The following is a 15,496-nucleotide window of genomic DNA, read 5'->3' as shown; positions in this document are numbered from 1 at the left end:
AACAGAGAGAAGGGATTGCAGCGTGGCCATCCCCCCTGGGGGGTGATTTCTCACTTTCTGTCTCTCTGTCTCTTTCCGTCTGTCTGGTGAGCACACGCGCCCTATAGCAAAAAACTCTCAAAAAATAAAAAAAAGATATGATATATAGTGTCTATATTGTAAAAATGTTCATTTTCCCTAAGCAAATCTACATATTAAATGCAATATCAACTAAAGTATTGGTAGGTTTTTAGAAAAAATTTTAGAAAATTTATTTGGTGCAAGATGAAGAAATTTGAAAGAAACTTGTAGTACCAAATCAAAATACATGATAAAGCTAAAATAACTAAAATTGTTAAGCACTGGAAGAGAACTACTAAATTAATAAGACCAAAAAATAAGACTAGAAATAGACCCAAATATATAAATAAGTTTAATTTTCCACAAAAGAAAGCCTTCAAGCCATCAAGGAAAAGGCTTATTCAACAAATGACATTAAGATAACTGGTGATCCACCTGGGAAAAATGAAGCCAGATTACCAGACACTTCTAGCAAAATTAACTCCAGCTGAAATAAAGATGTAAAGATATAAAATAAAATAAAATCTATTATTGAAAGAATCAAGATGAATTTATTTGCAATATTATAGTATAAGGGTTTTCTAGGCAGATATAAAACCCAAAAGGTATAAAGACAGATAAGCCTACGGTCATGAGCTGCATAACAACGCTTTGGTCAATGCTGAATATCATATATGACCATTGTCCCATAAGATTATAAGCTAGTCCATATGGCCTAGGTGAGTACTAGGCTATGTCATCTCGCTTTTGTATAAGCACACTCTATAATGTCTGCATGATGACAGAATTGCCTAATAGGGACCAGCAGTTAACATAATGGCTATGTCGTTGGACTCCCATGTAGTCGACAGTGGTTCGAGTCCTGGACCCAGTGGCTTAAACTCACGCCAGGCGTTGTGTGTGTGCATGTCCAAGATCCCAAGAGGAGAATGGAGAAGAGATTGCGGTGTGGCCATCCCTCCCTGGGGGGTGATTTCTCGCTTTCTGTCTCTCTGTCTTCCTGGCGAGCGCACACGCCCTATAGCAAAAACCTCTAAAAAAAAAAGACTTGCCTAACAATTTCTCAGAATCTATCTCTGTCATTAAGCAACGCCTAACTACACCTAAAATTTTTAAAAGTCAATAAACGGTGAGTTGACTCTGACAAAATGAGAAAAATATCTACAAAACATACAATGGACAAAAGATTAGTATTCAAAACATATGATTTAAGACTATTAATCAAGGCCTATGATTAAAAATGAGAGCTAGAGTTTAGAATGGGCAAAGACCATTAAAAAAATTTTTTAAGCAGCTAAAAGATACTTAGCTTCACTCATAAATAAATAAATGCAAATCAAAGCAAGAAAAAAATTTAATCTCTCAGACAGACATAAAATTATGTTTGTTAATACCTAGGATAGGTGAAAACATGCGAACACACACTCTTTTTTTATAAGAATTATTTATTTATCATTATTATTATTTTTAACTTGCTACAGGGCAAGTTAAAAAAAGAGGGAAAGTGAGAAAGCAAGTGCCAGGTGTAGGACATGAACTGCAGCCGGCCATGTGGGAGTCCAGTGCCTTCACCACCTGCAGCCTCCACACACTCTTACATACCACTGGTGGGAACATAAATTCTAACAACCTCTTGAAGGGGCAATGTGAGTTCAGCTATGAAAATGTAATAGGTACATCCACAATTCCAGTACGAAGAATTTATCCCACAATTCTAACTGCAAAAATTGTCAAGGTACACGCATAACGATATTCATAATAACTTTATTTACAATATAAACCTCTTGGTACAAATCAGGAACTAAAGAAATAGTGTACAGTAAACAGAGTAACTGAAAAATATTTTTGTTCTATTATCACTGAAATGACTTTTGATGCTGGTACTGTGATTGCTAAAAAAAAATCCTCTTCTGTAATAGTTTTTTATGAATTTTACGTAGACTCACTAAAGGCTGATCATGCAAGACAGTAGCATTTAAAATGAATGTACTATGATTCGCTTTCATAAAGACTGACTTCCAATCTATTAAACTTAGTTAAACTCTAAAGAATCATTACAAGAATTAATATCGAAAAGCAATTTGTGGTTTTTCTTTAGGAATTTATCCTTGGCACAAAACATCCATTTCATGCATTCTTAGATGATTTGTTCAAACTTGAAAAGTTTAAAAATATATATTAGAAGTATCATATCACATATACACACCACAAACTCACCATACCTTAATTTGTAACATTCAATTCAATTAAGGCCTTTTTTTCAAGGAGTTCCAACATTAATTTTTTTAAGAATTCTGATGCAATTCTGGCACTAGCATCTTATATATATATATATGTATATATAGCTATACATACATATTTCTACTCCTTAAACTTTTTAAAAGACATATATTGTTTTAAATGGAACAATATAAATTTATCTCTTGAGAATTTCATCAAAGTTACAATTTTTATGTGGATTTACTTCTGGAAAATACTATATTACTTAGTGAGCCCATTAAAACCTTTACATTGCAGTTCGAAGGGCTAACTGAACACACGCACCTACCAACGTCAGTGAAACAGAAGAACAAATATTTTAAAAATTCATGATAGTGTTAGAAGGCACGGAAGGGCACCACAGCAGATGAGAACCGCGCAGGGGCAGACAAGGACTGACGTACTTGAAGAACGGAGTCATCAATTCTCTATCTGTGAAAGTGAAAACTTCCAAGCACAAAACAAAGCTCCAGAAGGAACCTAAAGCAACAGCGGGCCAAACAAAATAAAAATCCTCCTCAGAACAGCCAATGAAGTTGGAGTGACTGAGTCAAGAAAAGTAATGGCTGAGTGACTTTAAGAAGGCACAGGTTCAAAGCAGCATATTCTAGCATCAGTGTCCACCTTCTCCTATATAACGTGCTGGTATATTTTTCTTTTTTTGAGTTTTTGTTTGTTTGTTTGTTCGTTTGTTTGTTTGTTTTGTTTGTTTGTTTTTGCTATAGGGTGAGTGCATTCGCCAGAGAGACAGAGAAACAGAAAGTGAGAAATCATCCCCTGGGAGCATGGTCACACTACAATCCCTTCTCCTCCATTCTCCTCTTGTGATTTTGGGTGTGCACACACATGCACCTGGCGTGAGATTTAAGCCACCGGGATTGGGACTTGAACCATGCTCGATTATGTGGGATTCCAGCGACATAACCATTACACCATCTGCTGGTCCCCTGGTCTATTTTTCTAAAGCAGAACTTATTTGGAAGAATTCTACAGTGAGTGTTAGAGCCAGGGGAAATTCCAAAGTTCAAGGATAAAAAAAAAGTCCTAAACACTTCCAAACAAATAAATGAAAAACTTCTTTTTAAGGAAAAAAAAGTCAGTTCAGCATTGGACCCTCATCTGTAATATGGAGTGACAAAAGATAATAAAATGCTTTTGGCCAAGTTACAAGAGAACATTTTGAACTCAGAATTCTATTGTCATATTAACTTCAGTAAAATATGAGAGCAATACATAAGCACACAAAATTGTTGAAACAAGAATTAACTGAAGATATTAACCACGTAAAGGCTGGTACAAAAACAAGGAGAAACAAATTCTAAGCTGCTATTATGTTATAATAGGAACATATAATGTTGTTCTCTCAGGATCCAAGAGCTCAAGTAGACAAAAAGAAAATCATAACAGTTTTAACAATTTTAACAGTGTAGGGGCCAGCAGGTGGCGTGGTGGTTAAGGGCGCTAGACTCCCACATGGTCGACTGTGGTTAGTCCTGGACCTGGTGGCTTGCTTTCTCATTTTCTTTCACTCTCTCCCCTCCAACCCTCCCGCTCTCTCTTTCTCTCTGTATCTGGCTCTGTCCCTCTCTGGTCAAATTTAAAAATAAATCAATAGGGGCTGGCAGGTGGTGTGGTGGTTAAAGGCACTGGAGTCCCACATGGCCGACTGTGGTTCGAGTCCCAGACTGGGTGGTTGTCCCTCTCATTGTTCCTCTCTCTCTCTCTCTCTCATTGTTCCTTTCTCTCTCTCTCTCTGTCTTTCTCTGGTCAAATTTAAAAAATGGAATTAAATAAATAAATAACTCTTAAAAAAATCTTTACAAAAATTTTTTTAACAATATAATTAACAAGCTTGATTAAAAAGAAATAATTAAGGCTATGTGGCCATAAGCAGGAAGAATGTATAATGTAAGTGGACATTTGTGTTTTGGTTTTTATTTTTGTTTTTTAGACAAATATGTTTTTTAGATTTGGGGCACATGAATACACACGTGCCCAGCGTGTTTCTCAAGCTACTGGGAACCACGGTTAGCCATGTGGGATCCAGCATTGTACATTACAGCATGGAATTATGCATGTATGTACATATACACAGAGTGAGAGACAGAGAGAAAAGGGAAAGAAGGACAGGGAAGCATTAGTATCAAATGAGATAGCTACTAGCATATTTTATCACACCATCAAATGATTATCTCTCTTTTTCTTAAATAATTATTTATCAATTTTTTTTTCTTTTGGAGAGGTTTTTGCTATAGAGCAGATGGGCTCGCCAGAAAGAGAGAGACTGAGAGACAGAAAACAAGAAATCACCCTCCAGGGAGGATGGCCACTCCACAGTCCCTTCTCCTCCATTCTCCTCTCGGGATCTTGGGCACGCACACACATGCGTCCGGTGTGAGTTTAAGCCACCAGGTCCGGAACTCAAACTGTGATTGATTACATGGGAGTCATGCGACATAGCCATTATACCAAATGCTGGACCATATTTATCTAATTTTATTTGTCACTATTATTATTTTTAAATTTGCTGTAGGGCATGTACACTAACCAGAGAGAGACAGAGAAAATGAGAAAGCAAGCTGCCAGGTCTGGGACTAGAACCACGGTCAGCCATGTCAGACAGAGTCCAGCACCTTACCCCAACCACTGCATCATCTGCTGGTCCCAAATACCTTTCTTTTCTCTTCTACTATCCTTGTTTTTTAAACATTTCAAAATACCTAAATTCTTCAAATGTTTTCAATATTCAAAACGCTATTTTCCGTCCTGACTGCTAATTGTCACAAGTGGCACCTAAGAGAGACGTAAGCTCTGGCCAGCTGTGGTGGTACAGGCACTGTTGCACGATCCTGGAGCCATGTGAGAAGGCCCAGGGTTTGAGTCCCAGGTAGAACTGAACACACTGGGCCTGTCCGAGGCTGCACCATGATCCTGGCTGGCTGTAAGGTGGATGCAGGGGAGGCCATGGTGTAATGAGACCTTGTCAGGGGTACATGTCTCTCTGTTTCTCTTATGAAAGGAAGAGAAAAAGAAACTTTTAAAAAGAGAAAGAAAGATAAGCTCTATACCAACATTTCAAACCAAAGAAAAACTGAATCCACAGCTACACACAGTAACTGAGCTCTTGAATGCTTGAAATTATTAATACATTAAAATCATTACATTCTTCAGGATCACACTGAATCTGATACTTGGGATACCTTCATGCTATTAAAGATAGTAAGAGAATTTAAAGTGATAACAATTACAATACTGTAAGTTAATACTTGTCAAAATTTTACAAAGAAATGCCCTTTATGACAGACAAGAGTAAACCTAGACTTCTCTTGTATATGAATCATATAAACAGAGACTGTTTTAAAACTGTTGTAAGCAGTTCATTACCACAGTATAATTAAGATTTCTCAAATATTTCAACTTCATTCCTATCCAGTTTCCTGGATGCTGAAGATAATATAAAAGACACATAAATAAAATGCATTTTATATATCACTGTTTTATTAGAAATGTCTGGTTTCTTATTATAATTGTACATAAGAAATTTATAAACATACATTTATGGAGCAGAAGACTAGAATATGGAAATGAATAGCTTCATAGTTACATGGGCAGAGGCAGAGATTAGCATAAACCTAATCTTTCTTTTTTATTTTTAGCTTTTTCTTAAAGAATTATTTTATTTTTCTTTCTCTTTCTCTCTCTTTCTCTATTTCTTTAAATTTGACCACAGATGGACAAAGTGAGAGAGAGAGGGAGAGGGAAAATGAGAAAGTAAACCGCCAGGTCTAGGACTCGAACCACAGTCGGCCATGTTGTGGAAGTCTAGCACCCTTAACCACCATGCTTCCTGCCAGCCCTTATTTTAGGTTTTTGCCATAGAGCACATGCACTTGTTGGAGAGAAAGACAGTGCAAGGAAAAGTGAGAAATCATCCCCATAGAGGATGGCCATACTGCAATCCTTTCTCCTCCTTTTAGATTCTGAGCTTTCGGGCATACATGCACATGTGCCTGGTGCAATTTTTCAAGCCATTGGGTCCAAGACTCAAGCCATTATTGACAATGTGGGAGTCTGGTGCTGTAACCCCCCATGCTATCTGCTGGCTCCTAAACCCAGACTTTCTTATTCCAACTTCCTTGTGTAGGGTAGAATTTGCTGCAAATATCTTTAATTAGTCTGCTAAACAACTTTAAATATCAGTGACACACCTTTGTGTCCAATATTGATAACTATTTCTTTTTCATCTTCACTTAAGTAAAAAGCAATATAATGAAGAGTTCATTTAACTTTACACATATATTTATGGAAGTTTTACAAAGTAATCCAAATAAATCATGTAAATCTAGCCAAGCAACAAACTGAAACTCCAAAGCAAGTTCAAGCAAAAATTACATTTGCTGGGGCCAACAGGTGGCATGCTGGTTAAGGTGCTAGACTCCCACATATTGGACCATGGTCCCTGGAGGCTTGCTTTCTCACTTTCCCTCTCTCTGTCTCTCTGGTAAGTTCACATGCCCTACAGCGAGTTAAAAATAATAATAGGGAACCAGCAGATGGCATAATGGTTATGCCACTGGACTGCCACATAGTCAACTGCAGTTCAAGTCCCAGACCCAATGACTTAAAACTCATGCCAACGCATGTGTGTACATGCCCAAAATCCCAAGAGGAGAAGGGCAGCATGGCCACCTTCCCATAGGGTGATTTCTTGCTTTGTGTCTCTCTGTCTCTGTCTGTCTCTCTGACGAGTACATGCACCCTATAGCAAAAAAATCTCTCTAAAATAAATTACGAGTAAGTAATAGTAATAAGTAATTCTTTAAAAAAATACATTTGCCATATCAGAGTCAATCAGATTTAACTAGAGGGAGAAATTGGTAATTTTTTTAAAATTAGGCCTATTAAGAAAAAAACATTTTAATGATATATTAAAATCTTATGTTTTAAAATGTATACTAAATGTATTGTATTAAAATGTTTGCTGGGCTATCCAGAGGTGCAGTGGTTAAGGAAGCTAGATTCCAGGTGGCCAAATGGGCTGTTCGAGTTCTGGATCCTGTGGTTTGAAAAATACACCAGGCCTGTGTACACACGTGCTCAAAATCTCCAAAAGAGAAATGGAGAAGGTGTGACCACCTTCCATGCAGGTGCTTTCTCACTTCCCTCTTTTCCTCCCTGTCTCTCTCTATCCCCAGTGAGCATAAGCGCCTTTAGCAAATTAAAAAAAAATTAAAAAGTTTGTATATTTGCTTAATGAGTTGAATATTCTTAGATACTTTACCTTTTTTGCTGTAGAAGAAGATGGTTCCTTTTTCATACTTCTTTGTAAAAACTCTGGCATGTTATTTTCAATATCCTCACGAGTTCCCTTCTTATGCAAAACTGCAGCCAGAAATGAAATGACCTCGAAAAAAAAAAAAAAAAGGGCTTTTTCAATCATTGTGTACGTGATGTACATAACTCCAATTCTTACATGACTGACTACCGATTAGTGACAAAGTATGTACAAACAGATCTGTAAGGGAGAAAAATAAAACAGGAGACACTTCTAGGGATTTTCTGTAGTTGTATTAACCAATAAGTATTTAATATATGTTACTCTTCAATACACTAAAAAAATAATCCTTACATTGTCATCTTCTGCATGATGAGTTCTACCGACTCTATGAACTTTTTAATTCTGTCCGTTGAGATATCACCTTCTTATTTGTTTCTACCCATGGAACCTAGCTTCCTATCCTCTATTAGAATAAACTAATACATCTTTCTTAACTTGTAGAAAATAAACTCCTTAAGATGAGTAATATTTGCCTTATAAATTTGTGCACTTCTGTTTATCTAATAAATATAAGTGGAATGATACCTTAAAATGTTATTTTAAGATAGACTAATATAATTCATCAATATACATATCATTTTGGATAACAGCTATTCTCCAAAAATCAAGTAAGAAAGACAAATGGATGTTTTTAAAGGAAACAAAAATTTTATATAAGGATGATCAAGAAATATTAAATCAATTGGACTTTGCTTCAAATTTTCTCTCTGGCTCTTGGCAGCTCTGTGAACTTGGGCAAAGTAGCTAATCTCTCTAACATCTGTAAAAATGGCAAAAAAATAATATTAACAGGATAGTTATAAAAACTGGGGCAAAAGAACATGAGAGGGAGATACAGGGGAAAGGAATGATGATTATCTTGCATAAATAAATTATAGAAATATTAAAACCTACAGGATTTGAGGATCAGAAAAAACTATAGAAAAAAGTATTTTTAACTTGGATGTGTGTACCGATACTGAATCTCAAATGACAGAAGAAAAAGAATGGTAGAGAAAAAGTATTTGAAGAGATAAAAACTGAAAACTTGCAAAAACTGATTTTTCTTGAAAAACAAAACAAGCTACTGATTCAAGATCCACTAAGAAAGACAATAAATTTAAAAAAAAAGTCAAAACAAAAAACACAAAAATTCATAATACATACTTCATAGAAAACACTGATTTTTCTTGAAAAACAAAACAAGCTACTGATTCAAGATCCACTAAGAAAGACAATAAATTTAAAAAAAAAGTCAAAACAAAAAACACAAAAATTCATAATACATACTTCATAGAAAAAACTGGTAGGAAAATAACCTTAAAAGCAGCCACAGGAAAAACAGACTATTTACAAAAAATCAACAAGTAGATAAATAGCTGTCTTTGCAGCAAAAACAATGGAAAAACTATACAAGAGAAGAGAAGAGCAAAGCTATTTCCAGACAATCAAAAACAGAGCCAATTCATCAGCAAAAGAGTTACAGGATGTGTTCAGGCACAATGAGAATGATTCTAGATAAGAAGATCAATGATAGAGAGGAAAATTAATAGCAACAAAATGGTAAATGCATAGAAAATAAAAGCTTATGCTTACATTATGAGCAGTAATAAAATGTTTTATTGGGATCAAATAACAGAAAAAATCAAAGCTATGACAACAAATGTATGGGTGTAAGAATGAGCATAAGTATAGTTAGTTACAATACAATGAAGTCTACACTATTCAGGAGGAAATAAAGTATTTATTTATATTATATTTTGGTAAGTCAAAGATATCTTGTAGCCCCTGGGGTAGCCAATAAAAAAAGAATAAAACAATAGAAGTATATGTAACTACCAACCTAGTAAGAGGGGTATAACACAGCAATACAAAAGATCTATCCAAAAGAAGACAAAAAAGACAAAGAAAATAAATATATATGACATGGTACAAATAAAAAAGAAAATATTAGGTTTAAGTCCAAATATATTAGAAATGGACTAAATTATTCTTTTTTTTGGAGAGGTTTTTGCTATAGGGTGCGTGCGCTCGCCAGACAGACAGAGAGAGAGAGAGACAGAAAGTGAGAAATCACCCCCCAGGGGGGATGGCCATGCCGCAATCCCTTCTCCTCCATTCTCCTCTCGGGATCTTGGGCACACACACACACGTGCCCGGCGTGAGTTTTAAGCCACCAGGTCCGGGACGCGAACCGTGGTAGACTACCTGGGAGTCCAGTGATATAGCCATTAAGCTAACTGCTGGTCCCAGAAATGAACTAAATTATTGATTTCTCGCTTTCTGTCTCTGTCTTTCTGGCAAGCACACGGACTCTATAGCAAAAACCTCTCCCAAAAAAAGATAAATATTGTCAGAGTCAACACATAGTTTTTTATATAAAGAATTATTCTATTTAACTTTATATATTTACTGAGAAATCACCCCCCAGGGGGGATGGTCACGCCGCAATCCCTTCTCCTCCATTCTCCTCTCGGGATCTTGGGCACGCACGCACACATGCCCGGCATCTGAGTTTTAAGCCACCGGGTCTGGGACACGAACCGCAGTCGACTACGTGGGAATCCAGCGACATAGCCATTATGCTAACTGCTGGTTCCCTCTGTCTCTGTCTTTCTAGCAAGCACACGGACCCTATAGCAAAAACCTCTCCCCCAGAAAAGATAAATATTGTCAGATACATAAAATAGATGTACTATTTATAAGGAAGTCATCTAAAATAAGAGATAAAGTTATAATTAAAAATTGTGAAAAAAAAAGACCATGCTAATGAAAAGTCCCTGACCCCAAATGATAGCTACATTTAATACCAGATAAAGAAAGACTTGGAGGCAAAAGCTATTACTAAATTGAAGAGCCACATTTTAACTTAACATTGATTTTTAAAAGTAACTGGTTTTTAAGGTATAAAATATCTAAGGCCAAGTGGTAGTGCTGTGGGAAAGCAAAAGTACTCACATGGAAAAGGTCCTGGGTTTGTCTCAAAACCTGAGTATGTTAGGGGTACTTGTATGTGCATGATCCAGGCCAGCTAACACCAGGGGGGTGAATTGTGGCACAGAGACCCTTTTGGAGATGTCTCTCTCTGAGAATGCAATTTTTTTTTAAAGCCTACACTGGTAAATAAACAAACATTTATTAAAATGAAAAAGTAGGGCCAGCAGGTAGTATGGTAGTTAGAGCTCTGGACTCCCAGGTGGCTGGCTGCGGTCTGAGTCCTTCTCCTCCATTCCTCTCTTGGGATCCTGGCAGCTTGAAAATCACAACAGGTGCATGTGTGTGCATGCACAAAATTCCAGAAGGACTGCAGTGCAGTCATCTCCTCAGGGGGTGATTTCTCACTTTGCCTCTCTCTGGAAAGCACATGCACCCTATGGCAAAAACCTGAAAAAAAAAAAAGTAGACGAATCCACAAGGACACTGGATTTAAAAGTAATTCAGTTAAAAAAAAAAATCAGCAAACACGGCCCACTGCAGTTCAAGTCCCAGACCTGGAAGCTTGCTTTCTCATATCGCCCTCATTCTATCCCTCTACATAACTAAATAAAATAAAGTTAAATAAAATAATTCTTTAATATATTTTTTTAATTTTACAAAAGAAGATTTAAATAACATGATTAGCAAACATGACCTAATGAACATTTGGTAGAATGGTGTACACTACTCTGAAACAGGTTTATTTCAAATACACATGAAATATTTACCAAAGCTGACAGATACTAGGTCATAGAGAAAGTCTCAATTCATTTCAATAGACAGAAATCATACAGAATATGGTCTGTGGTCAGAATGCAAGAGACTAGAAATAATAAAAATATAAACAAAAATCCCCAAATGTTTAGATAGTAATAAATATACTTCCAAGAAGATCTCACACTAGATACGAGAAAATATTTTGAATTGAATAACAAAGAGTAACAACTACAGAGTGAACACTGAATGTGCAGAGTGCAGGTAAAGCTGTGCCATAGGAACTTAGATGCATACAAGTATTAGGAAAGATGAGAAGCTTCTAATCAGGTATCTAAAACTCTATCTCAAAAACTTAAAAAATAACAAATTGTAACATTAAAAAGCAGACATAAGTAAAATAAGCAAAGGCATAAAATGAGGAGTCACAAAAACCAAACGATTATTTTAAAAGACTTATAAACACATAAACCTTTAGAAAAAAAATGGTTAATAACAAAGAGAAATGAAGAGAAAATTCAAACAAAGAAATTTTGCCAGACTACAATAAACAATGCTATGCCAATAATATGTGAAGATTTAGATTAAGTGAAGAAACAGAATTTATGAAAACTCACAAAAGAAATAGAAAATTTACATACTCATATAATATTAAAGAAACTTAAATACATAATAAACTTTCCACAAAGAGGTTTTAAGGGCCAGATGGCTTTACCAAGAGATTCTACCCAATGCTTAGGAAAAACCTAATGCCAATCTTTTTTTTTAAAAAAATTTGTTACAGAGTGTTACAGAGTACGTGTACTTTGGGGGGAGGGGGGGGCGGAGAAAGCACCCCCTCTCCCCGGGTGGCCACACTGCAATCTTTTCTCCTCCAGTTCTCTCAAGATTCTTTTGGTGTGCACACACACATGTGCCTAGCATGTTTTTCAAGCTGCCAGGTCTGTAACTGAAACTATGCAGTTAGCCATCGGTGATCCAGCCACCTTTACCACCACACCACCAGTTATCCCTTAATGGCAATTTTAAACAAACTGTTCCAGGGTTTAGGAAAAGGGAGAAATGTTCCCAACTCATTTTATGAGTTACAACATAAGCTATGATAAAATCTAATAGGAATATTGCAATACAGGAAATCTGCAGGCCAATTTCTCTTACTCTTCAAATAAAGAATTGGAGGGAAAATGTACTATGTAAAAATAAGTATAAGATACTGGAGATTTCAACCACCAAAGACCCTCTGTCCAGATTTCACCCTCCTGTTCCCCAGTCTAGCCAGGAGCAGGATAAGTCAATCAGTAGGCATCTATATTAGTCTAGCCAGGAGCCAGGATAAGCCAATCAGTAGGCATCTATATCTGAGTTACAAGCAGCCCCGTTCAGGAATTTCGATCACCAAAGACCCTCTGTCCAGACTTTTCCCTCCTGCTCCCCAGTCTAGCCAGGAGCCAGGTTAGAACACCCTACTTATTCTGTCTCTTTCCGTCTCTCTCTCTCTCTATGTATATATATATATTCTAATTTTTAAAAAATTTTAAACTTAGCTCTCTGCTGCTCTTTTGTGTTTTTTTTCTTTTTTTTCTTTTCGGAGAGGTTTTCACTATAGGGCACGTGCGCTCACCAGAAAGACAGAGAGAGAGACAGAGAGATAGAAAGCGAGAAATCACCCCCCAGAGGGGATGGCCACCCCGCAATCCCTTCTCCTCCATTCTCCTCTTGGGATCCTGGGCACACATGCACACGTGCCCGGAGTGAGTTTAAGCCACCGGGTCCGGGATGCGAACCGTGGTCGACTACGTGGGAGTCCAGAGACATAGCCATTACGTTAAGTGCTGGTCCTTCTGCTGCTCTTTTGCCTAATTCTTTTCTCTTCTTTGATTTTTGTTTTGTTTTGTTTTGGTTTTTTATTCCTTTTCCTTTTCTTTTTACCTTTCTCACTTTTCTGCTCAGTCTCCATACACTGATTTTCTAGACAGGTCGAGTTGCTCAGCAGTCAAAATCTGAATATTTTTAGGGTCAGATTAATCCTCAATTTTCATCGAATCAGTTGTGCAGAGAGAGAAAACTGGTACTGTTTAAAGACCTCAAGTCACCTCCTTCTGCATTCCTCCGATTGCTCAGACTTAACTCCACAAAATAGAAAAAACTGTAGAATCCATGAGATGACCAGAAACCACCACAGATGCATAAGAAATATGAGAAATGAAGAAAATACCTCTCCTCTAATGGAAAAAAATAACTCTATATCCTCCATAAAGAATATAGGGGAACTCATGGGCATGTAAAGAATAAAAAATTTAAAATATTCATATTGACAAAGCTAAGAGATACAAGAGAATAGAGACAACAAACTCCAGAAGATGCAGGAGAAAAGAGACACGGAGTTCCAGGAGATAAGGGAGCTCTTGCACAATCTGAAAGAGGAGATACATATCATAAAAAAGAACCAAACGGAATTGTTAGAGATGAAGGCTTTAATACAAGAAATCCAAACTTTGGTTGAAAATATCAAAAGCAGATTAGATCATGCAGAAGATCGAATCTCAGATGTAGAAGATAGAACCTCTGACCTAGAGAAATTCATCAAAAAGACTGAGACAATAACCCAAAAAAATGAGAATAACATATGAGTAATACTAGATACAATGAAACACCCAAACATCCGGATCATCACTATCCCAGAAGGTGAAGAAACTAGTAAGGGCATTGATAAATTGTTCCATGAAATCCTAGAAGAAAACTTTCCAAACCTAGAGAGGCACTCAAATATCCAGACCCAAGAAATACAAAGGATCCCACATAGAATCGACCCAAGAAGATCTTCCCCAAGACACATCATAGCCAGATTGACCAACACCACAGACAGAGACAAGATACTAAAACTGAACAAGAAAGAAACATCAAGTTGCTTTCAAAGGATATTCCATTAGGCTAACAGTACACCTCTCATTGGAAACAATGCAAGCAAGGAAAGGATGGGAAAATGTATTCAAAGTGGTAAGTGAAAAACAATTTCAACCAAGAATACTATACCCAGAAAGATTATCTTTCATATGGGATAAAAAAGACAAAAACATTCTTGGATAAATAAAACCTGAATGAATTTATCAACACTAGACCAGCTCTCCAAAAAGAGCTGAACGGAGCGCTATACCAGGAAAACTAAAGTCGGATACAGAAATAAGAGTACAAGAAACAACCAAGAGAATGGCTAGCCTAATGGTAGGGACAAGTTCAGAGTTGAGTGTTAACTTCCAGAGTTTAAATGGGAAGGTCAGACCACAATAACACTGCAAATTCAATAGAAGAGAGATTAATTATGTGAGTTTGAACTAGAAATATATATATATTTTTTTCCTTTAGACTAAAACATTACTATTTTTCTTTGATGCTTTGATTTCCATATTTAAGGATTTTTGTCTTCTCTTGAACTGCTGATAGGTTCATCTACCTACTATTTGAACTGAATCTTTTTTCTTGGCTTTAAGTTTTAAGCAAATTTCTCTTAATATTTTTTGATTTTGATATATTGAAACTAAATTTTTTTAAATTAAGAAATGCATTTAAAAATATCTATTAATACCTATTTAATGACTGCAGTAAGCTATATAGCCTCAGTGAGGTGCTACTTTATAGTATGTTCACTTTACTCACTGAGATTTACGCCTAAAGTCAGACATGTATTTTTTTTTTTTTGGAGAGGTTTTTGCTATAGGGCACATGGGCTCACCAGAAAGACAGAGGAAGACAGAGAGACAGAAAGCCCAGCAACATAGCCATTACGCCAACTGCTGGTCCCCAGACATATATTCTTAAATATGTATATATCAGCTGTGCTTGATATTGAAAGTCTTTAATTAAGATCTTTACTGAATCAATAAAATGTGAAAAAAAAATGGCATGGAAAACAACTATATACCAGAGACAATGTGGGAGAAGGGGGGAAGTTGGCAGAGGGTGAGATATAGGGAATCAAGAGGGGGGAAAAAAGCAAAATATATAATAAGCAAGAAATAGAAAATTATTTGTTGATAACATGAATGGTAGTATCTTTGATTGAGCCAATATATACAATGTATACTGGATGGAAAATCTCATTTTGTATACTGTATTAATATATTGTGAATGGACACCGGCAGTTAGCGTAATGGCTATGGCGCCGGGCTCCCC

The 15,496-nt window shown here is 36.4% G+C and overlaps 1 protein-coding gene across 5 annotated transcripts in view; it reads right to left on the bottom strand.

Annotated features, from left to right (window-relative positions):
• The window catches only part of ERCC6L2 (ERCC excision repair 6 like 2), a 175,365-nt gene that overhangs the window by 143,139 nt on the left and 16,730 nt on the right, over positions 1 to 15,496 (bottom strand). For all 5 annotated transcript variants that reach the window (XM_006167823.3, XM_027768003.1, XM_027768002.1 and 2 more), the window contains exon 3: positions 7,601 to 7,723. In XM_006167823.3, coding sequence (XP_006167885.1) covers positions 7,601 to 7,723 — 123 coding nt within the window. The remainder of the gene's footprint in view (positions 1 to 7,600; positions 7,724 to 15,496) is intronic.

This window comes from Tupaia chinensis, unplaced genomic scaffold (genome assembly GCF_000334495.1).
Source record: "Tupaia chinensis unplaced genomic scaffold, TupChi_1.0 Scaffold145148_1, whole genome shotgun sequence".
NCBI classification, from domain to species: domain Eukaryota; kingdom Metazoa; phylum Chordata; class Mammalia; order Scandentia; family Tupaiidae; genus Tupaia; species Tupaia belangeri.
The sequence above is the reverse complement of the archived record's forward strand: the minus strand, read 5'-3'. Positions and strand labels throughout refer to the sequence as shown.